At 48.3% G+C, this 23883-nt stretch overlaps 1 protein-coding gene across 3 annotated transcripts in view; it reads left to right on the forward strand.

Moving 5' to 3' along the window:
• OCRL (OCRL inositol polyphosphate-5-phosphatase) overlaps positions 1 to 23883 on the forward strand; it is a 123069-nt gene that overhangs the window by 58398 nt on the left and 40788 nt on the right. For all 3 annotated transcript variants that reach the window (XM_063938368.1, XM_063938369.1, XM_063938370.1), the window contains 7 exons: positions 7090 to 7251; positions 7901 to 8002; positions 16369 to 16483; positions 18434 to 18550; positions 19153 to 19340; positions 19818 to 19929; positions 20063 to 20172. In XM_063938368.1, coding sequence (XP_063794438.1) covers positions 7090 to 7251; positions 7901 to 8002; positions 16369 to 16483; positions 18434 to 18550; positions 19153 to 19340; positions 19818 to 19929; positions 20063 to 20172 — 906 coding nt within the window. The remainder of the gene's footprint in view (positions 1 to 7089; positions 7252 to 7900; positions 8003 to 16368; positions 16484 to 18433; positions 18551 to 19152; positions 19341 to 19817; positions 19930 to 20062; positions 20173 to 23883) is intronic.

Below are 23883 nucleotides of genomic sequence, written 5' to 3' on the forward strand. Positions count from 1 at the left end.
CCATATTGCCGCGTAATCTGTAATAGTGTCAGAGATATATTTCTCAGTGCGCAGCCGATCTCCAGAAACGGAGCGTGTTAATCTGCTGATAGAGGGTGTGATTGTACTATATGTCTGTGTCCTAATAACCGCAGGTTCTGTGTGTGGCTGATCCCTGTGTACTGCATTATCGCCACATTCTCCCTTCTAAAAATAATAGGATCACACTGGGCAACAAAAACATCTCTAGTGCTGTACACACAGACGCAGTGCTACTTATCTTGCTACATTACCTGAATGTTCTATGACCTTTAGGGGTGTATTCAATACCTGTTGGAAACTGCCGTCTTGTCAGAAAGACTGCAGTTTCCGACAGGTTTAGGTCGGAAGGGGATACGACCTATTTAATGCCGGGCCATTTATCCCGACAAGTCAGGAATTCCCGACTTGTCGGAAACTACGTAGATTGTCGGATAAGCCGCGGATCCACGTGTTCCGCGCCCAAATCCGACAGGTTTTTGCCCCAGTTCCGACAATGTCAATCCGACTTTTTTATTAAAGCCGAACTGACATTGTCGGAATCGGGGAGAAGAGACGGGGGAGCGGGGACACGTCATTTCCGCTGCCTCCTTGGCTTTCTTTTTCATCCACTAGGGGTCACTGGAGTACTCTTGGGATATGGACGGCTTCCGCAGGAAACAGGGCACTGAATATTTAAATTTAGAACACTCCACCCCTCCATATCCCCGAGCACCTCAGTGTTTTTTCTGTGCTCGAAGTAGCAACAGGTCTGTGGCTGAGCCACAATTACTTTGAATATTTTATTTTTTATTTTTTTTTAGGAATATTTTTTCTATTTTATACACATCCCTTTCCCCCTTCCAAAAGGCAGGGTCAGGGATAGTGCAAGCTGCTACTAGCAGCTGTGGCGTGTCGGTCCTCACTGAATGAGCACCCTCACAGCCACACAGAGATCTCCTGCACACAGGCTGGCCGGCGCTTACTGAGAAGCCCCGTTGGAGCCTTACCACAGCAGCAGGAGTGAAGGTATGTGGAACGGGGCGGTCAGCTCCCGCTGCTGCCCCGCTGTGTGGGGACATTGTTTATATGCTGACACCGGGATCCCTCTACAAGTGCCTGCCACGCCGCCGCTACTCAGGCCGTCCCCCCCCCCACCGCTGCTTCGGCCGTCGCCGGCCCTCGCCGCTGCTCAGAGCGCTTCAATACGCGCTCCCCGCTGTCGGTCCCTGCGTGTCCCGATACCCGGCTCCCGCTGGCGGCCCCACACGCTGCTCGCTGCCGCCCGCACTGCACGGAGTACAGAGGGGGGGGGGGGCATTACAGCAGGGTGATATACAGGCAATAAGCGGCATGAGGGGGGATACCCTGCAGCAACAGCAGTATTCTAGGCTGCAGGGTTAATTACACAGCGTAAATGTCACTTTAAGGCTGGTAACCTGCACTGTGATTATATGTGTAAGGCAAGCATGGCAGCCATTTTAACCATGCTTCCTGTGTCTTCCTGCTGTGATTCCAGAACGTTCCAGTACTACATCTCTACTCCACCGGAGGCGCAGGGGTGTTAGTGGGAATTTGGGATCACATTTCATAGTACTGGCCACGTGTACTGCACTTGGCCAGATATATATATAGAGACACCTTCGTACTATTTTACTGAGTCGTGCAAGTGTCTGTTTTTTTTGTGTATTGTATTGTCTGTCGCCATAATGAGTAAGGCACCAGCAAAAACTAAAAAGCATAATTGCAAAGTCTGTAGCAGTGTGTTACCGGATGGATCTACCACATGTACTGTATGTTTTGTGGATTCGGTTCCGAATAAAATTTCTGCTCCGATTTTAAAGCCAATTTCCTCCCCGGACCCTCCATTGAAAATGCTAGCCAATGTACTGGCTGGGTTGCAATCAGAATTGACCGCCGCTCGACAAGAGCGGGAGACGGCAAGATCTGAGGCTAGGGTGAGACCGCCAGAACTACCGGAGGCGTCTCAGCTTTGCGAAAAGTCCAAATCCATTTTGGGTAGACGGGATAAATTTCATATGTCTTATGATTTACCAGTTTCTGCTATGTTGCATTCTGACGATTCCATGCCAGACCTCACGGCACAAGATGAGGGTGAGGAGGGCGAAGTGGAGTCAGATAGTGATGATTTTAACAGCTCAGGTATTGATAATCTCATCAGAGCGGTGCGTCAGTCTCTGAAGTTTACAGAAACTGAGGAGCCTCTCACAAATGATCAGGTCGTATTTACTAAACGACAGAGAACTCCTATAAGTTTTCCTGTGTCGGAGTCTCTTAATAAGATGTTAGTAGAAACACGACAGTCTCCAGATAAACGGTTTTCTATACCTCGCAGATTTAAGTCTAGTTACCCGTTTCCAGACTCGGTGACATGTACATGGGAGAATCCACCAATAGTTGATTCGTCAGTGTCAAAGCTTACAAAGAAATTAACCATACCAGTGCCAGCGGCTACTACGCTTAAAGACCCTTCAGATCGAAAAATAGAAACTATGCTAAAGTCCATGTATGTAGCAGCAGGAGTGCTGCTGAGACCTGGCTTGGTTGGTATCTGGGTCACTAAGGCGCTCATAGTATGGATAACAGAACTTAAGTCTGCCTTACATGACGAACACCTTATACTTCTTGCTGATCAAAGGTGTGAGGCTGCGGAGTATCTCTGTACAGCTTCTACTGACGTCTGTCAGCTCACTTCTCGTATTTCATCGTCGCTAGTTACGGCACGACGAGCACTCTGGCTGCGTGCTTGGCAAGCGGAGGCAGAGGTCAAACGAGGTATAGAGGCGTTACCTTACGATGGCAAGAAGTTGTTTGGTCCTGAATTGGACACATGGATTTCTGAGGCTACGGGAGGAAAGTCTGTTTTCTTACCATTGCCTCCACCGGTTCCAAGAAGGAGGTACTCTGGACCTTCGTTCAAATCCTTTAGACCTCAGTCCTTTCGCGGACGTGGCAGAGGAACAGCCATGCCTGGTAGACGTGGTCGTGGACGTGGTTTCCAACAAACCAACACAAGTCGTCGGGATGCTAAGGTTACCGACAAGCCAGTGGCATGACGGTCTACCAGCCCATCTCGGTTCGCCGATTGTGGGAGCACGCCTTCAGACGTTCCATTTGGCGTGGTTCCAGACATCCGCGGATGGGTGGATCCGCAGTTTAGTGTTAAAAGGTTACAAAATAGAGTTCGATGTCTTCCGCCACTGCGGTTTTTCAAGACAGGCTTGCCTCTGTCGGACGACAAGAGGGCGGTTCTGCAAATTGCCATTCAGTCCCTACTGGATTCAGCAGTTTTGATTCCGGTACCTGTACACCAACAGGGTCAGGGTTATTATTCCAGTCTGTTTGTGGTACCGAAGCCGGATGGCTCAGTCAGGCCAATTTTGAACTGAAAGGGTCTCAATCGGTACGTAACTTACTACAGATTCAAGATGGAATCTCTGCGCTCAGTGATTGCAGGTTTAGAGCCAAAGGAATTCATGATTGCGCTAGATCTCAAAGATGCGTACTTACACATTCCGATTTGGCAGCCTCATCAGAGGTTCTTGCGGTTTGCGATACGCCAGAATCATTACCAGTTTCAGGCTCTACCGTTTGGCCTATCGTCAGCGCCCCGGGTATTCACCAAAGTGATGTCTGTGATGATAGCTCATCTCAGATCCCTGGGAGTGACGATAGTTCCGTATTTGGACGATCTGCTCATCAAAGCTCCGTCTCAACAGATACTTCTCCAACATGCGCTGCTAACGTACAATGTACTGGTTCACCACGGTTGGATTGTCAACTTCAAGAAATCACATCTAATTCCGTCTCAACGCCTTCAATTCCTAGGTATGATTTTTCGATACGGTCAATCAAAGAATTTACCTACCACAACAGAAAGTACAGATTATTCGTCATCTGGTACAATTAGTGCTCAAGCCACGCACAGTCTCGGTACATTTGTGCATTCGCCTCTTAGGCACAATGGTGGCGGCTTTCGAAGCGCTTCAGTTCGGAAGATTTCACTCGCGTCCATTTCAACTGCATGTGCTCGCACGGTGGTCAGGCTCGCATCTGCAGATTCACCACAGGGTGAGGTTGTCGCCAAGGGCAAGGGTGTCTCTGCTCTGGTGGCTCAAGGAACACAATTTAACCGCAGGGAAACTGTTCGGCGGCGGGAATTGGATAATTCTAACGACGGACGCCAGTCTCAGAGGTTGGGGAGCTGTAGTGCAAAATTGTCAGCTCCAGGGTCTCTGGGCGGATCACGAAAGATTGCTGTCTATAAATGTCCTGGAACTCCGCGCAATTTACAATGCGCTACGACAAGCAGTGCACATGCTTTGGGCTCACACTGTCCAGGTGCAGTCAGACAATGCGACGGCAGTCGCATACATCAACAAACAAGGTGGAACGAGAAGCCGCATGGCAATGCGGGAAGTAGCTCGAATCCTAAATTGGGCCGAATACCACCAGGTGATATTGTCGGCAGTGTTCATTCCGGGAGTGGAAAACTGGGAGGCGGATTATCTCAGCCGTCGGGATTTTCATCCAGGAGAATGGGCATTAAATCCAGAAGTGTTTCACATGTTGGTTCAGCGGTGGGGTTATCTTCAGGTGGACCTGATGGCGTCTCGACACAATCACCAAACGCTCCAGTATGTGTCCAGAACGAGAGATCCAAAGGCAGTGGTGGTGGATGCTCTCACCGTCGCGTGGCCGTACAGCCTTGTGTATCTCTTTCCACCGTTTCCGCTGCTCCCTCTGGTGCTAAAACGGATCAAAAGAGAGTCTGTCACAGTCATACTAGTGGCGCCTCATTGGCCTCGGAGAGCTTGGTTCTCAGATCTCCGCGGACTACTCGCAGACGATCCTTGGCCGCTCCCAATACGTCCAGACCTGTTACAACAGGGTCCGTTCCTTTACCCCGATTTAGCGCGGCTGCGTTTGACGGGGTGGCTGTTGAGACCGCCCTCTTAAGAAGAGAGGGCATTCCAGAATCGGTTATACCAACCATGTTACGAGCTAGAAAGCCGGTTACGGCAGCTCATTATTACAGAATTTGGCGTGCCTATATAGGTTGGTGTGAAGCTCGGAAGTTTCCGACATCAGCTTTCAAGTTATCCCGTCTTTTGTTATTTTTACAGACGGGGTTAGATGGAGGACTGCGTTTATCTACACTAAAGGTGCAGGTATCTGCGTTGTCAATTTATTTTCAAAGACGATTGGCTCTATTGCCGTCGGTACACACTTTTCTGCAAGGTGTCCTCAGAGTACAGCCTCCATTCATTCCACCTACAGCGCCATGGGACTTGAATCTGGTTTTGGATTTCTTACAGTCTTCATATTTTGTACCCTTACAACAAGTGGATATAAAGTTTCTCACTTGGAAAACAATTTTTCTTCTAGCCTTAGCTTCGGCAAGGCGTGTTTCAGATTTGGGTGCCTTGTCATGCAAGCCACCGTATTTGGAGTTTCATGATGACAGAGCGGAACTTCGGACGAATCCCGCTTTCTTACCAAAGGTAGTGTCATCTTTTCACATCAATCAACCAATAGTAGTTCCTGTGTTGACAGCACATTCTGGAACTCTAGATGTGGTACGCGCTTTACACGTTTATGTATCCCGAACGTCTACAGTTCGTAAGACGGATACGTTGTTTGTTTTCTATGATGCTGCCAAGCTGGGTTGGCCAGCGTCTAAGCAGACCTTATCCAGATGGATAAAACTGACCATACGTCAGGCTTACCTTCATGCTAGGTTACAGCCGCCTACATTCCACACGTTCTGTGGGAACTTCTACGACGCAGCTTTGCCGTGCGGCTACATGGTCTTCAGTGCACACGTTTGTGCGCTTTTACAAGTTTGATACGTTTGCGGCATCAGCATCTAGCTTTGGCCGCCTAGTGTTACAGGTGCCAAACAGCTCTCCCGCCCACGGGGGAAGCTTTGGTACGTCCCAAGAGTACTCCAGTGACCCCTAGTGGATGAAAAAGAAAATAGGATTTTGGTACTTACCAGGTAAATTCTTTTCTTTGAATCCATAGGGGGCACTGGACGCCCACCCAGAGCAGTTTTACCTGGTTTGTGGTAAGTTCAGAGGATCTTATGGTAACACACTCTCACCGACTGGTTCAAATTATCAAGTGATGGTTATGGTGTCACCTGTTTAGTTGTCAGTAACGTTTTGTGTCAACTTCGTTGTTGTCCGTTATGTTATATGTAATTCTCCATTGTCAACCTCTCTATAGTTCCTGTTCGGCTCAGTAAAAAACACTGAGGTGCTCGGGGATATGGAGGGGTGGAGTGTTCTAAATTTAAATATTCAGTGCCCTGTTTCCTGCGGAAGCCGTCCATATCCCAAGAGTACTCCAGTGCCCCCTATGGATTCAAAGAAAAGGATTTACCTGGTAAGTACCAAAATCCTATTTTCTCCTCCGCCCCCTTGCTGCTGCTGCTGTTGGTGGCTGCTGCCTCTGAACACTCTTGGCGGGTGCCTGCCGCTGGTCCTGGCTGCGGCCTCCACTGACGGCTTGACCCGCCTGTGCTGGAGCCAGACCCTCTTACCACGCCCGGAACAGTGCTGCTTCCCGCAGCCTCCCACATCTCATCTGCTGTGCCATACTTTGGTACAGGGTTGCCCGGACGCCGCAGTAGAGAGGGTGGTCGAAGCTCCGCTACTCCAGCGGCACCCGCCGCCATCCTGCTTCCCTGCCTTCATAGCTGGACAGTCACAGCTCCTAGCTCCTGGTTGCAGGTACACTGGTCGCAGGGCCAAGGGAGTGGAGGTGAGCCATTCACATAGCAAGTCGGATTGACATTGTCGAAAACGCGGCATTGAATACTGACCTGTCGGATCCTTTCCGTAACAGAGGATCCAACAGGTATTGAATATACCCCTTAGTGTGTTTGTTCATTAAACAAATGATGTTGGGTTTTGAGATAATCAGCCATTCATCTCTGCCATAAAACAGTGCTACATATTGTATTCTTCCTGACCTGGATACAGAGAGATGATTCTGTGTACCCGGTACCCGGGAGGGGGTACCTCTCTGTGCCTGTGTAGTCTCACAGTCTTTCTCTTCCTACAGGCTGCCCCGGGAGCGCGATCCAGACGGATGGGAAAAGCCGAAGATGACGAACAGCATGCGGAAGCTGTTTGTGCCAACCAGCCAGTCTGGGCAAAGGGAGGGACTGATCAAACACATCCTGGCAAAGAAAGAGAGCGAATACGTGAATATTGAAAATTACAGGTGTGTGGAGTCCTGCTTTTCTGACGTACTGGACTAAGCGTTACCGATCACCGTGGAATATGGTCATAAACGCATCACATCCGATCACAAACGCGCATAATACGTTTTGTACTTTCAGCCATCCTAAGTGTCCGTTACAGTGTAACGCAGCATTCCGTATGCAGATACAGCCGCAGTCACACACACAATACAGGCATGCCACATATTTTAATCAGCAGAGTCTGCTTGTGCGTCTTATTGGCATATAAGATGCACAAATAAGAAGATGCATTTTCGGCAAAAAAAAGAGACGCTCGACGTTAGCAGATTTTCCTGAGACTACCGGCTCACTCACGCCAGGCATCTCGCGGTGCGTGGCGTATTGAGGCTAGATGTCTGAGGAAACGTCTGTATCAATCAACGGTTTGATAACTGTGTACTCTCTGCATAATAATACACCAAGCACATATTATAGTCAACGTCTATTTTCAGTGTAAATAAGTACATAAACATTGTGCACAATAAGATGGTTTTGTTGTGATGATTATCATTCAGATGGGGATACGTTACGGACAGTTATCATGACTACAGCTTGTTGTGAAATAATACAGCTGCGTCCCCCCCCAGCCCTGCACCAGGGAACTGAAGAATTCCTGCTTTTGTCTTATAGATTTTTCATAGGAACCTGGAATGTGAACGGCCAGTCTCCAGATGGTGGGCTAGAGGCGTGGCTACATGCAGATGCTGAGCCTCCAGACGTGTATGCCATTGGGTGAGTGTATGCAAACATTGTGAAACCAAGCAAAGCCATGATTCCCTATGAATTTATGCTGTACAGCATACTATGGAGCTGAATACTTATACAGTGTGTTCACACGCAACTGAACAGGCCCACCGTGCTCTCCGTTACTCCTCTGCAGTAGATTGCTGTGCTAGAGTGACTGACGACTCTGCACAAATGCACTCTACGGATTGGTAGATTTAAACATGATGTCACAGTAGCTGAAATCACTGCAGCCTAAGCTTTCGGATATACTTAGGTTATGGCTGATACAGCTGACACGCGTAAGTGAGGCGCGCATCACAGATTTAATGCTCGATGTGCATTATAATATATCAAACAGCTGAGACCAGAGTTACCACGTCGTCATCTTCAAAGTGATTTCAATAAAGAGAGTTTTAAAATTGCGTTCCACCCCATCCGGCGATTTTTATAAAGTATATTGATTTGTTTTGGGCTTTATTTGGCATTTTATTCTCTCAGTACATCATTGGATAGGCCAAGGCACCTCTGTGTAGACCCAGCTTCGAGCAGCTGAGGTGCGAGACTTTGTGCGTATTTTTAAAGCGCCAATTATTTACAAGCCAAAACCAACCTGGTTTTAACCTTGCAAATCATTGCCGCTTTAAAGATACCGGCAGACTTGATCAAAGTCCCGCACCTCCGGCAGTTCGCAGCCTGTTACATTTAGTCCAGCATCTTTAAGGCGGCGCAAAGCTTATTTGTGCTGTATCTAAGAGCAACAGAAATAAAGTACTGGCATATATTAAACCCATGGCAAAGTAAACTGCAATAAAAACATAGCTTTAAGTATTGTATTTAACAAACATTGGGGGGGATTCAATTAGCTGCTGTAATTTAACGGGGCTACTGTATCCCCTGCGGGTTATCCAATTAGCGTTGATAGCTGGCACTATCGGAGGTGGAGAAAAACAATCCTCGATAAATGACACGTTTTCGCGTTGGTGAATCCTGTGTGTTTTTGTCCAAAAACTTTTTTGGGGGTGAAAAAACTGGTCTGCAATTGAATTGCCCAACAAAAAAAACAAACAAAAAAATGAACCTCATTTTCTGTTTACTCTGTTTGTGTAAATGCCTGTCCTCCAGCGGAGTCATTGCTTGCTAATCCTCTACACGTTGTGCTTCCTTCCTGTTTATTATCGCTGCTTATAAGGCGACACAAGGTGTGTGGGGTGCTGTACACAGGGGGATGACAACACACCTTTGCAAATTTAAAAAAAATGAATACACGCAATACAGAGTTAGACTATGAACAAACAGCTGCGAGTTATATGTACATAAGCAGTCCTGCAGATTGCAGCGAGCACATGTCAGCAGAATAATAAAAGCATTGATTAAAATAGGCAGAAAGAAAATACGGCATACAGAACCAATTCTGCATAAGACCTATAAGGAATAATCAATGAGGACTGAGAGTGGACAGACATGAGACATAGGTGGTCATTCCGAGTTGTTCGCTCGCTAGCAGTTTTTAGCAGCCGTGCAAACGCTATGCCGCCGCCCTCTGGGAGTGTATTTTAGCTTAGCAGAAGTGCGAACGAAAGTATCGCAGAGGGGCGGCAAAGTTTTTATGTGCAGTTTTAGAGTAGCTCAAAACCTACTCAGCGCTTGCGATCACTTCAGACTGTTCAGTTCCTGTTTTGACGTCACAAACACGCCCTGCGTTCGCCCAGCCACGCCTGCGTTTTTCCTGGCACGCCTGCGTTTTTTCGAACACTCCCTGAAAACGGTCAGTTGACACCCAGAATCACCCACTTCATGTCAATCACTCTGCAGCCAGCAGTGCGACTGAAAAGCTTCACTAGACCCTGTGTGAAACTACATTGTTCGTTGTAAAAGTACTTTGCACGTGCGCATTGCGCCGCATGCGCAGAAGCGCTGTTTTTTTGCCTCATCGCTGCAGAGCGAACGAAAGCAGCTAGCGATCAACTCTGAATGACCATCATAGGGTAGAGGAACCTGCCCATGAGAGCTTACATTCTAGAGGGAGAGGGTGATGAGACAGTAGGAGCTAAGAGCAGGCGGTTATCAGAAGGGTTGGAGGCTGAACAGTTAAGTAGGATGATAATTGTTAGAGGGTAGGATAATTTAGATGTCACGCCTAGACGCTGTAAAAATGTCCATGGTTCATACAAGGCTGTGGTAATCTAGACTACGATTGAAATAAGACTTTGGTTATCTGACACCATCCCCGCCCTTCTCTTTCTGTTTGCACACAAAGGAGTCTTTGACTTTCTGTCCCATGACCTTATCCGTGCTCACATGCCAGATTCCAAATATATCCTCTAGGTAGCGTGGATAACACTTCCCACTTCCTCGTTAATGCACACTTGCATACTGAGTCTACAAGCTTTAACAATATTTCTCTAACGTCCTAGTGGATGCTGGGGACTCCGTCAGGACCATGGGGAATAGCGGCTCCGCAGGAGACAGGGCACAAAAAGTAAGCTTTTAGGATCACATGGTGTGTACTGGCTCCTCCCCCCATGACCCTCCTCCAAGCCCCAGTTAGGTTTTTGTGCCCGTCCGAGCAGGGTGCAATCTAGGTGGCTCTCATAAAGAGCTGCTTAGAAAAAGTTTTTTAGGTTTCTTATTTTCAGTGAGTCCTGCTGGCAACAGGCTCACTGCTACGAGGGACTTAGGGGAGAGAAATGAACTCACCTGCGTGCAGGATGGATTTGCTTCTTAGGCTACTGGACACCATTAGCTCCAGAGGGATCGAACACAGGCCCAGCCATGGAGTCCGGTCCCGGAGCCGTGCCGCCGACCCCCCTTGCAGATGCCGAAGTTGAAGAGGTCCAGAGGTCCGGAAACAGGCGGCAGAAGACTTTCAGTCTTCATAAGGTAGCGCACAGCACTGCAGCTGTGCGCCATTGTTGTCGGCACACTTCACACCAGCGGTCACTGAGGGTGCAGGGCGCTGGGGGGGGGCGCCCTGGGCAGCAATGTATAATACCTTTTTCTATGGCTAAAATACATCACATATAGCCCTTGAGGCTATATGGATGTATTTAACCCCTGCCATATATCGCAAACTCCGGGAGAAGAGCCCGCCGTTTTAGGGGGCGGGGCCTATTCTCCTCAGCACACAGCGCCATTTTCCTGCTCAGCTCCGCTGTGAGGAAGGCTCCCAGGACTCTCCCCTGCACTGCACTACAGAAACAGGGTAAAACAGAGAAGGGGGGCATATTTTGGCGATATTTATATATATTAAGCGCATATAACAGAAACAACACCTTTTAGGGTTGTTTATATACATTTTTATAGCGCTTTGGTGTGTGCTGGCAAACTCTCCCTCTGTCTCCCCAAAGGGCTAGTGGGGTCCTGTCTTCGATAAGAGCATTCCCTGTGTGTCTGCTGTGTGTCGGTACGTGTGTGTCGACATGTATGAGGACGATGTTGGTGTGGAGGCGGAGCAATTGCCGGTAATGGTGATGTCACCCCCTAGGGAGTCGACACCGGAATGGATGGCTTTAATTATGGAATTACGTGATAATGTTAGCACGCTGCAAAAGTCAGTTGACGACATGAGACGGCCGGAAAACCAGTTAGTACCTGTCCAGGCGTCTCAGGCACCGTCAGGGGCTGTAAAACGTCCCTTACCTCAGTCAGTCGACACAGGTACCGACACAGATGAATCTAGTGTCGACGGTGAAGAAAGAAACGTATTTTCCAATAGGGCCACACGTTATATGATCACGGCAATGAAGGAGGCTTTGCATATCTCTGATACTGCAGGTACCTCAAAGGGGGGTATTATGTGGGGTGTGAAAAAACTACCTGTAGCTTTTCCAGAATCAGAGGAATTGAATGACGTGTGTGATGAAGCGTGGGTTAACCCCGATAGAAAACTGCTAATTTCAAAGAAGTTATTGGCATTATACCCTTTCCCACCAGAGGTTAGGGCGCGCTGGGAAACACCCCCTAGGGTGGATAAGGCGCTCACACGCTTATCAAAACAAGTGGCGTTACCGTCTCCTGATACGGCCGCCCTCAAGGATCCAGCTGATAGGAGGCTGGAAACTACCCTGAAGAGTATATACACACATACTGGTGTTATACTGCGACCAGCAATAGCCTCAGCCTGGATGTGCAGTGCTGGGGTGGTGTGGTCGGATTCCCTGACTGAAAATATTGATACCCTGGATAGGGACAGTATTTTATTGACTATAGAGCAATTAAAGGATGCTTTTCTTTATATGCGAGATGCTCAGAGGGATATTTGCACTCTGGCATCGAGAGTAAGTGCGATGTCCATATCTGCCAGAAGAAGTTTATGGACGCGACAGTGGTCAGGTGATGCGGATTCCAAACGGCATATGGAAGTATTGCCGTATAAAGGAGAGGAATTATTTGGGGTCGGTCTATCGGATCTGGTGGCCACGGCAACAGCCGGAAAATCCACTTTTTTACCTCAGGTCACCTCCCAACAGAAAAAGACACCGTCTTTTCAGCCGCAGTCCTTTCGTTCCTATAAGAACAAGCGGGCAAAAGGACAGTCATATTTGCCCAGAGGCAAAGGAAGGGGTAAGAGGGTGCAGCAAACAACTACTTCCCACGAACAGAAGCCCTCCCCGGCTTCTACAAAGCCCTCAGCATGACGCTGGGGCTGTGCAAGCGGACTCAGGGGCGGTGGGGGGTCGACTAAAGATTTTTAACCCTTGGATCCTGCAGGTAGTATCTCAGGGTTACAAGTTGGAATTCGAAAAGTCTCCCCCTCGCCGGTTCCTAAAGTCTGCTTTACCAACGTCTCCCTCAGAAAGGGCGACGGTATTGGAAGCCATTCACAAGCTGTATTCTCAGCAGGTGATAGTCAAGGTACCCCTCCTACAACAGGGAAAGGGGTATTATTCCACACTATTTGTGGTACCGAAGCCGGACGGTTCGGTAAGACCTATTCTAAATCTGAAATCCTTGAACCTGTACATACAGAAATTCAAGTTCAAGATGGAGTCACTCAGAGCAGTGATAGCGAATCTGGAAGAAGGGGACTTCATGGTGTCCCTGGACATAAAAGATGCTTATCTGCATGTCCCAAATTTACCCTTCACACCAAGGGTATCTCAGGTTCGTGATACAAAACTGTCATTATCAGTTTCAAACGCTGCCGTTTGGTTTGTCCACGGCACCTCGGGTCTTTACCAAGGTAATGGCCGAAATGATGGTTCTTCTACGAAGAAAAGGCGTATTAATTATCCCTTACTTGGACGATCTCCTGATAGGGGCAAGGTCCAGAGAACAGCTGGAAGTCGGAGTAGCACTAACCCAAGTAGTGCTTCAACAACACGGGTGGATTCTGAATCTTCCAAAATCTCAATTGACCCCGACGACACGTCTGCTGTTCCTGGGAATGATTCTGGACAATGTTCAGAAAAAGGTGTTTCTCCCGGAGGAGAAAGCAAGGGAGTTATCCGAACTTGTCAGGAACCTCCTAAAACCAGGAAATGTGTCAGTACATCAATGCACAAGAGTCCTGGGAAAGATGGTGGCTTCTTACGAAGCAATTCCATTCGGCAGATTCCACGCACGAATATTTCAGTGGGATCTGCTGGACAAATGGTCCGGATCGCATCTGCACATGCATCAGCGGATAACACTGTCACCAAGAACAAGGGTGTCTCTTCTGTGGTGGTTGCAGAGTGCCCATCTGTTAGAGGGCCGCAGATTCGGCATACAGGACTGGGTCCTGGTGACTACGGATGCCAGCCTACGAGGCTGGGGAGCAGTCACACAGGGAAGAAACTTCCAGGGCGTGTGGTCGAACCTGGAGACGTCTCTTCACATAAATATACTGGAGCTAAGAGCGATTTACAATGCTCTAAGCCTGGCAAAACCGCTGCTTCAGGGTCAGCCGGTGTTGATCCAGTCGGACAACATCACGGCAGTCGCCCACGTAAACAGACAGGGCGGCACGAGAAGCAGAAGAGCAATGACAGAAGCTGCAAGGATTCTTCGCTGGGCGGAAAATCATGTCATAGCACTGTCAGCAGTGTTCATTCCGGGAGTGGACAACTGGACAGCAGACTTCCTCAGCAGACACGACCTCCACCCGGGAGAGTGGGGACTTCATCCAGAAGTCTTCCACATGATTGTGAACCGTTGGGAAAAACCAAAGGTGGACATGATGGCGTCCCGCCTCAACAAGAAACTGGACAGATATTGCGCCAGGTCAAGAGACCCTCAGGCAATAGCTGTGGACGCTCTGGTAACACCGTGGGTGTACCAGTCCGTGTATGTGTTTCCTCCTCTGCCTCTCATACCAAAGGTACTGAGAATTATACGGCTACGGGGAGTAAGAACAATACTCGTGGCTCCGGATTGGCCGAGAAGGACTTGGTACCCGGAACTTCAAGAGATGCTCACGGAAGAGCCGTGGCCTCTACCGTTAAGAAGGGATCTGCTTCAGAAGGGACCTTGTATGTTCCAAGACTTACCGCGACTGCGTTTGACGGCATGGCGGTTGAACGCCGGATTCTAAAAGAAAAGGGCATTCCAGAGGAAGTTATTCCTACCTTGATTAAAGCCAGGAAGGAAGTGACCGCACAACATTATCACCGCATTTGGAGAAAATATGTTGCGTGGTGTGAGGCCAAGAAGGCCCCAACGGAGGAATTTCAATTGGGTCGATTCCTACATTTCCTGCAGGCAGGATTGTCTATGGGCCTCAAATTGGGGTCTATTAAGGTTCAAATTTCGGCCTTATCGATTTTCTTCCAGAAAGAATTGGCTTCAGTGCCTGAAGTACAAACCTTTGTCAAAGGTGTACTACATATACAGCCCCCGATTGTGCCTCCAGTGGCACCGTGGGATCTCAACGTAGTTTTGGATTTTCTCAAATCCCATTGGTTTGAGCCGCTCAAATCGGTAGATTTGAAGTATCTTACATGGAAAGTAACCATGCTACTGGCCCTGGCTTCAGCCAGGAGAGTATCAGAGTTGGCGGCTTTATCGTAGAAAAGCCCATATCTGATTTTCCATTCGGACAGGGCAGAACTGCGGACGCGTCCTCAGTTTCTGCCTAAGGTGGTTTCGGCTTTTCACTTGAACCAGCCTATTGTGGTGCCTGCGGCTACTAGCGACTTGGAGGACTCCAAGTTGCTGGACGTTGTCAGAGCATTGAAAATATATATTTCAAGGACGGCTGGAGTCAGAAAATCTGACTCGCTGTTTATCTTGTATGCACCCAACAAGATGGGTGCTCCTGCGTCTAAGCAGACGATTGCTCGTTGGATCTGTAGCACAATCCAACTTGCACATTCTGTGGCAGGCCTGCCACAGCCTAAATCTGTAAATGCCCACTCCACAAGGAAGGTGGGCTCATCTTGGGCGGCTGCCCGAGGGGTCTCGGCATTACAACTTTGCCGAGCAGCTACGTGGTCAGGGGAGAACACGTTTGTAAAATTTTACAAATTTGATACTCTGGCTAAGGAGGACCTGGAGTTCTCTCATTCGGTGCTGCAGAGTCATCCGCACTCTCCCGCCCGTTTGGGAGCTTTGGTATAATCCCCATGGTCCTGACGGAGTCCCCAGCATCCACTAGGACGTTAGAGAAAATAAGAATTTACTTACCGATAATTCTATTTCTCATAGTCCGTAGTGGATGCTGGGCGCCCATCCCAAGTGCGGATTGTATGCAATACTTGTACATAGTTATTGTTACAAAAATCGGGTTATTATTGTTGTGAGCCATCTTTTCAGAGGCTTCTTCGTTGTTATCATACTGTTAACTGGGTTCAAATCACAAGTTGTACGGTGTGATTGGTGTGGCTGGTATGAGTCTTACCCGGGATTCAAGATCCTTCCTTATTGTGTACGCTCGTCCGGGCACAGTACCTAACTGAGGCTTGGAGGAGGGTCATGGGGGGAGGAGCCAGTACACACCATGTGATCCTAAAAGCTTACTTTTTGTGCCCTGTCTCCTGCGGAGCCGCTATTCCCCATGGTCCTGACGGAGTCCCCAGCATCCACTACGGACTATGAGAAATAGAATTATCGGTAAGTAAATTCTTATTTTACTTTGCAGGGGTGATTGTTCCAATTCTGGAAATCCTCCTGCAATGTCATCATGGTTCTGCAGATGTTTCGCACACTTATAGCCCTGATGACGTATTGTTCAGATACAATGATCTGACTATCTGCAGTGCTGTACAGAAACATCTCCCTCTAAGACTCATGGGCCATCCATGTTCTCCTGCGGTATAATGTACCCCCTCCTGTGGCTGTGGGGGCACAGGAGGAGGGTGCCACGCCGGAATGCGCTGGGGGGAGCATGGTAAAACGTTGAGAGTCTCTCCGCTCAACTCCAGGACATCCAGCACTGTTGTCTTCTCCTCCAGGTTCCAGGAGCTGGACCTCAGCACGGAAGCGTTCTTCTACTTTGATTCAGGGAAGGAGCAGGAGTGGCTGGAGGCTGTGGAAAAGAGTCTCCATCTGAAGGCCAAGTATAAGAAAGTGAGTTACCAAACATTTAAACCTGACTCCAAGGGAATTTGCCATAGAACATACAGTAAGATGATTTATCTGGTAAATCAATTATACCTGTTTTAATTTACACACAAACAGAGCTGTGGACTATTATGTGCAATAAAATACATAATACTCAGATACCCACTTCCAGTAATAGAAGTAATATTATCTTTTCTTTATATGGCGCCACAAGGGGTCCACAGCACCTAACAGAGTACAGAAACAGTATGAACACAACATGAAAAAGGGACTTACAGTACAGGACATGGTTTATAAATAATGCTGCATCAGTGGTCATAATACCCAAATAAGTAGCGGGACCGCAGAACCCAAGGGTTAGGTGCCGTTGTAAGCAGTAGGAAGGAGATGATGGTATAAGGAGGGAAGAAAAGCACATGAAGGAAGAGGGCCCTGCTCGTGAGAGCGGACAGTCTACAGGGGAGCGGCAGACAAACGGGTGACACAGGGGAGAGAAGGTGAGCGAGGAGCATGGAGCAGTGGGTTAGGACGAGAGCTGGAAGGCTTTGATGAAGAAGTAATTGAGTCTTAAGATCCCGTGTGAAGTTTTGTGGAGAGTCTGAGAGGGTGAGAATTCCAGAGGTAGGGAGTAGAAGGGACAGAATGTTGGAGGTGGGAAGAAGTAATCAGTTGGCAGGAGAGGTGGCATTCATTTGTGGAGCGAAGAGGGTGGACGGGAATATGAAGGGAGATAAAGCCAGAGATGTAAATAGGAGAGGTTTGGGTGAGGGCTTTGTAAGTGAGTGTGAGGATTAAGAATTTGAAAGGAAAGGGGAGCCAGTGTAGGGCTTGTAGGAGAGTGGAGGCAGACGTAGTATGTTTGGAGAGGAAGATGATTCGCACAGCAGCACTGAGGACAGATTGCAGTAGAGAGAGGTGGGATATGTGTCTCAGACTCGGAATTTTTCAAATAAGGAAATGGCCAATTTACCCCAAAAAACACACACACACACAAAATCAAGGTATGGCGCGTTTCGTGTGTCTGTGATCACTCCAAACTCCAAATACTGCTGGGCAAACAGACCTTAAAATATCTCCCATCCTCTCAGGTTAGTAAATATGGCAATCACCTGATGGATAATATAGCTCACAATAACAGTATGTTTTGCCACAACCTCCTGTACAGAATCCCTGTAGAAACTCTTTTTACCGCCGCATTTCTCCGTCATCTCTGGTTTCATAGATTGTGTCATGTGGTACCCCGTAGAGATGAGCAGGAGTTTAGGAATGTAATTATATAATACATTGTGATCACTGAAAATATTACACAATAGAAGTAACCTTTGCCATGCAAATATTTAATAATCACAGGCTTGCACTTGCATTTCATTTGTATTCCACTTTTGTTAAATCGGATATATTTATCTGTAATTTGTAGGTAAAAATTGTCGCACATTCAGATTTTATCTGGATTATAATTGTAATATTATTGGACAAACAATTTTGTTTGACAGTTTACATTAAATTGACCTACAATTGCTGCATTCCAGAATCAAAACATTCAGGAAAAGCGTCCACAGTTCATGTGGGTTGGGGTGACCACACACACACACACGTAGATTGTGGTTATCTGCCTACCTGGCGTATGGGCATGCTGAAATACGGGTTTTATTGTCGAGGGCTCGCTTTCAGGTCACGTGTGGGGATATTGAGACTGACTGCTGTGCAGGATCCCTGTAGAGATACGGTGGGCCTATGTACAGAATGAAAAGTTTTCCATTTGAAAACATAAAGAATTCTGAGCATTTTCCTTGCCACTGTCCATCATGCAATGTTGCGTCATTGCTGCTCGTTACTAGCTGCCTGTGATGTTCCCTAGGTTTTATGCCATTCCTCAGTATCCCAATAGACAGAACATTCTTTCCTGCCATCTGTCTCTCTGTAATGAAACCTTTGTCTGTACATTCCGCCCTCTAGATCCGCTTGATCAGACTTGTGGGTATGATGCTGGTGGTGTTTGCCAAAAAGGAACATTTCAAACATATCCAAGAGGTTGCAGCGGATTCTGTGGGGACTGGAATCATGGGGAAAATGGTAACTAGTCCTCAGCAATCCTGGTCGCCTTTCCGATACTCTCAGTATAACGCTTTCACTACCTGCTACGTAACACAGTGCCACGGAGCTGGGAGACCCTACACGCGTGTTACCTGGAGAATACAGTAATGCATTACCTAGCTTGTATCTGGTTACTGACCGTGTTACCACTGGATCCTCCATAATCCTTCTAAAAGCACCTTCTCTGTTATCATGGCATTTTACTGAGGTCAAAGAATTGGGGAGGGGGTGCATGTGTTCAAATACTGTATTGCTAGGGTAAACCTAAAATATAATACAGAGGCATTAGTAGCAGCCTAAGGGTATGCAGGACAGAGGTACAGGGGCAGATTTATCAACGAGTGATATTCCAGTTATCACTCGTTACAAGTGATAAATGGTGCTCCAGCCAATCAGCACTTAACTATGTTTTTCAAACTCATGACAGGCGGTGATTGGCTGAAGCATCATTTATCATTTCTAACGTGTGATGACGGGAATAGCACTCGTTGATAAATCTGCCCCACAGTTGCAGTGAACACGGGCAAGGAGGATGGTTAGGGTAAAAGCCGGTCTGTGACTGTCGCGGTCTCCTCCTGCAGGGTAACAAGGGAGGGGTGGCCGTCAGGTTCGTCTTCCACAACACGTCCTTCTGCTTTGTGAACTCCCACCTGGCCGCGCACGTGGAAGATTTTGAGAGGCGGAATCAGGACTACAAGGATATTTGTGCCCGGCTGAACTTCTTCCTCCCGGACCGGAACGTACCAACCTTTAACATCATGAAGCACGAGTGAGTACCTGTTATGTTACATTGGGGCAGATATATTAAGCCCGTAGAAGTGATAAGTGCAAGGTGGTAACGCACCAGCCAATCAGCTCCAATATGTAAATTTACAGTTAGGAGCTGATTGGTGCGTTATCACCTGGCACTTATCACTACTTTATCACTTCTCCAGGCTTCATACATCTGCCCCAGTATTTGTGCCATTAAACTGAAAGTCCGAGTTCTAGGCTGTATTAAAGTGTAATAAGTAACACTGTGAAATACAATAAGTTCCAGGAGCTTTTCAGTACTAGGAATACTGTATATAGAGCAGCATTGCTGGTGTGGAGCGATTCCGCTGTCCTCAGGGTTAGGGTTATTTAGTGGGGTTCTGTACAGTTTCCTGTCATGTGTACATGGTGTGTTCTGATGTTCCCTGGAGTGGTATGTACAGCATGTAGTGTGCTATCCTGATCTCACTGTATATGTAATGTTCCTCTGCAGCGTCGTTATATGGTTGGGCGACCTGAACTACAGACTGTGCAAATATGATGCCACTGAAGTCAAAAACATGATTGCGAGAAATGACGTTAGCACCTTGCTGAAGTTTGATCAGGTACGCAGAATATTTTTGCACTGTGGTCAGCATTTGATAACCTGCTCATCCAAAATGATACACTCTTCCCATTGCCGGTGTGCCGCAGAGTCATATCCGTTTACTAATCGCATGATTGCCTGTTCCCATGTAGCTAAATATCCAGAGGGAACTGAAAAACGTCTTCTCTGATTTTACGGAGGGCACCATCACTTTCATCCCAACGTACAAGTTTGACCCAAAGACAGATCGTTGGGATTCGAGGTAAGCCGCCGGTGGCTGCTTTCTCTAGCAAGCAGACAGAAGATGATACATTTCCCCGTCTGTTGTATCTGTGTAAGAGCCGCGCTGGTATGTTTGACCAACATAGTTGCACCCTTTGTCATGTCTATTGGAACTATGAACTATGCTGAGTATTTGGGGAGAGAGGGATGTCTTGCCTCATACTCTGCTATACCACAAGCAATACAGCGTAAATGCCCAATTTCTCTGACGCCCTAGTGGATGCTGGGAACTCCGTAAGGACCATGGGGAATAGACGGGCTCCGCAGGAGATTGGGCACTCTAAAAGAAAGATTAGGTACTATCTGGTGTGCACTGGCTCCTCCCTCTATGCCCCTCCTCCAGACCTCAGTTAGAATCTGTGCCCGGCCAGAGCTGGGTGCTCCTAGTGGGCTCTCCTGAGCTTGCTAGAAAAGAAAGTATTTGTTAGGTTTTTTATTTTCAGTGAGATCTGCTAGCAACAGACTCACTGCTACGTGGGACTGAGGGGAGAGAAGCGAACCTACCTGCTTGCAGCTAGCTTGTGCTTCTTAGGCTACTGGACACCATTAGCTCCAGAGGGTTCGAACACACGGCCTGACCTCGATCGTCCGTTCCCGGAGCCGCGCCGCCGTCCCCCTTGCAGAGCCAGAAGACAGAAGAGAAGCGATGAAATCGGCGGCAGAAGACTCCTGTCTTCATTAAGGTAGCGCACAGCACTGCAGCTGTGCGCCATTGCTCCCACAGCACACCACACACTCCGGTCACTGTAGGGTGCAGGGCGCTGGGGGGGGGCGCCCTGGGCAGCAATTACAATACCTTTTGGCACTTAAAATACACATAATACAGTCTGAAAACTGTATATGTGTAAAAAAAAACGCCATTAAGTTACATAAAACGCGGGACAGAAGCCCGCCGCTGAGGGGGCGGGGCCTTCTTCCTCAGCACACCGGCGCCATTTTCCCTTCACAGCTCCGTTGGAAGCAGCTCCCCAGGCTCTCCCCTGCAGTATCCTGATACAAGAAGGGTAAAAAAGAGAGGGGGGGCACATAAATTTAGGCGCAAATAAGATATTTAAGCAGCTATTGGGTAAATCACTTTTTATAGTGTGAATCCCTGTGTTATATAGCGCTGTGGTGTGTGCTGGCATACTCTCTCTCTGTCTCCCCAAAGGACTTTGTGGGGTCCTGTCCTCAGTCTGAGCATTCCCTGTGTGTGTGCGGTGTGTCGGTACGGCTGTGTCAACATGTTTGAGGAGGAGGGTTACGTGGAGGCGGAGCAGGGGCAGTTAAGTGTGGTGTCGCCCCCGACGGGGCCGACACCTGATTGGATGGATATGTGGAAGGTCTTAACCAACAGTGTCAACTCCTTACATAAAAGGTTCGATGACGCAGCAGCCTTGGGACAGCCGGGGTCTCAGCCCGCGCCAGCCCAGGCGACTCAGAAGCCGTCAGGAGCTCATAAACGCCCGCTAGCTCAGATGGTAGACACAGATGTCGACACGGAGTCTGACTCCAGTGTAGCTGAGGATGAGACAAATGTACAGTCTACAAAGGCCATCCGATGCATGATTACTGCAATGAAAGATGTATTGCACATTTCTGACATTAACCCGGTTACCACCAAAAGGGGTATTATGTTTGGGGAGAAAAAGCAGCCAGTGACTTTTCCCCCATCTGATGAATTAAATGAATTGTGTGAAGAAGCGTGGAGTTCCCCTGATAAGAAACTAGTGATTTCTAAGAGGTTACTGATGGCGTACCCTTTCCCGCCAACGGATAGGTTACGTTGGGAAACATCCCCTAGGGTGGACAAGGCGCTAACACGCTTATCTAAAAGGGTGGTCTCAGGATACGGCCGCCCTAAAGGAGCCTGCGGATAGAAAGCAGGAAGCTATCCTGAAGTCAGTGTATACACACTCTGGTACTCTACTGAGACCTGCTATTGCTTCAGCATGGATGTGTAGTGCTGCAGCAGCATGGACTGATACCCTGTCAGACAACATTGATTCCCTCGACATGGATACTGCTTTGCTAACCCTCGAACATATAAAAGACGTCGTCTTATATATGCGGGATGCCCAGAGGGACATTTGCCTGCTGGCATCTAGAATTAATGCAATGTCCATTTCTGCCAGGAGAGTATTATGGACTCGGCAGTGGACAGGTGATGCTGATTCTAAGAAACACATGGAGGTTTTGCCTTATAAGGGTGAGGAATTGTTTGGGGACGGTCTCTCGGACCTCGTATCCACAGCAACAGCTGGGAAGTCGACTTTTTTACCTCAGGTTCCCTCACAGCCTAAGAAAGCACCGTATTATCAAGTGCAGTCCTTTCGGCCTCAGAAAGGCAAGCGGGTCAGAGGAGCATCCTTTCTGGCCAGAGGCAAGGGTAGAGGAAAGAAGCTGCACCAGGCAGCCAGTTCCCAGGAACAAAAATCCTCCCCTGCTTCCTCTAAGTCCACCGCATGACGTTGGGGCTCCACAGGCGGAGCCAGGTGCGGTGGGGGCGCGTCTCCGAAACTTCAGCAACCAGTGGGTTCGCTCACAAGTGGATCTCTGGGCTGTACAAATTGTATCTCAGGGATACAAGCTGGAGTTCGAGGCGACTCCCCCTCGCCGTTACCTCAAATCAGCCTTGCCAGCTGCTCCCAGGGAAAGGGAGGTAGTACTGGCGGCAATTCACAAGCTGTACCTCCAGCAGGTGATAATCAAGGTCCCCCTCCTTCAACAGGGAAGGGGTTACTATTCCACAATGTTTGTGGTACCGAAACCGGACAGTTCGGTGAGACCCATTCTGAATTTAAAATCCTTGAACACTTATATAAAGAAGTTCAAGTTCAAAATGGAATCGCTCAGGGCGGTTATTGCAAGCCTGGAAGAGGGGGATTTTATGGTGTCGCTGGACATCAAGGATGCTTACTTGCATGTCCCCATTTACCCACCTCACCAGGAATACCTCAGGTTTGTGGTACAGGACTGTCATTACCAATTCCAGACGTTACCGTTTGGTCTCTCCACGGCACCGAGAATATTTACCAAGGTAATGGCCGAAATGATGATACTCCTTCGGAAGAAGGGAGTTATAATTATCCCGTACTTGGACGATCTCCTCATAAAGGCAGTTATTGCTCATAAAGCAGTTGTTGGTCAGCGTAGCACTCTCTCAGGAAGTGTTGCAACAGCACGGCTGGATTCTGAATATCCCAAAGTCGCAGCTGATTCCTGCGACGCGTCTGCTTTTCCTGGGCATGATTCTGGACACAGAACAGAAGAAGGTGTTTCTCCCGGTGGAGAAGGCCCAGGAATTGTCATCTCTGGTCAGGGACCTCCTGAAACCAAAACAGGTGTCGGTGCATCACTGCGCGCGAGTCCTGGGAAAGATGGTGGCTTCTTACGAAGCAATTCCCTTCGGCAGGTTCCATGCAAGGATCTATCAGTGGGATCTGTTGTCCCCAAGGGCCAGGGTGTCTCTGCTGTGGTGGCTGCAGAGTGCTCATCTTCTCGAGGGCCGCAGGTTCGGCATACAGGACTGGGTCCTGGTGACCACGGATGCAAGCCTCCGAGGATGGGGGGCAGTCACTCAGGGAAGAAACTTCCAAGGACAGTGGTCAAGTCTGGAGACTTCACTACACATAAATATACTGGAACTAAGGGCCATTTACAACGCCCTGAGTCAAGCAGTGCCCCTGCTTCAAAACCAACCAGTACTGAT

This window comes from Pseudophryne corroboree, chromosome 8, assembly GCF_028390025.1.
Source record: "Pseudophryne corroboree isolate aPseCor3 chromosome 8, aPseCor3.hap2, whole genome shotgun sequence".
NCBI lineage: Eukaryota > Metazoa > Chordata > Amphibia > Anura > Myobatrachidae > Pseudophryne > Pseudophryne corroboree.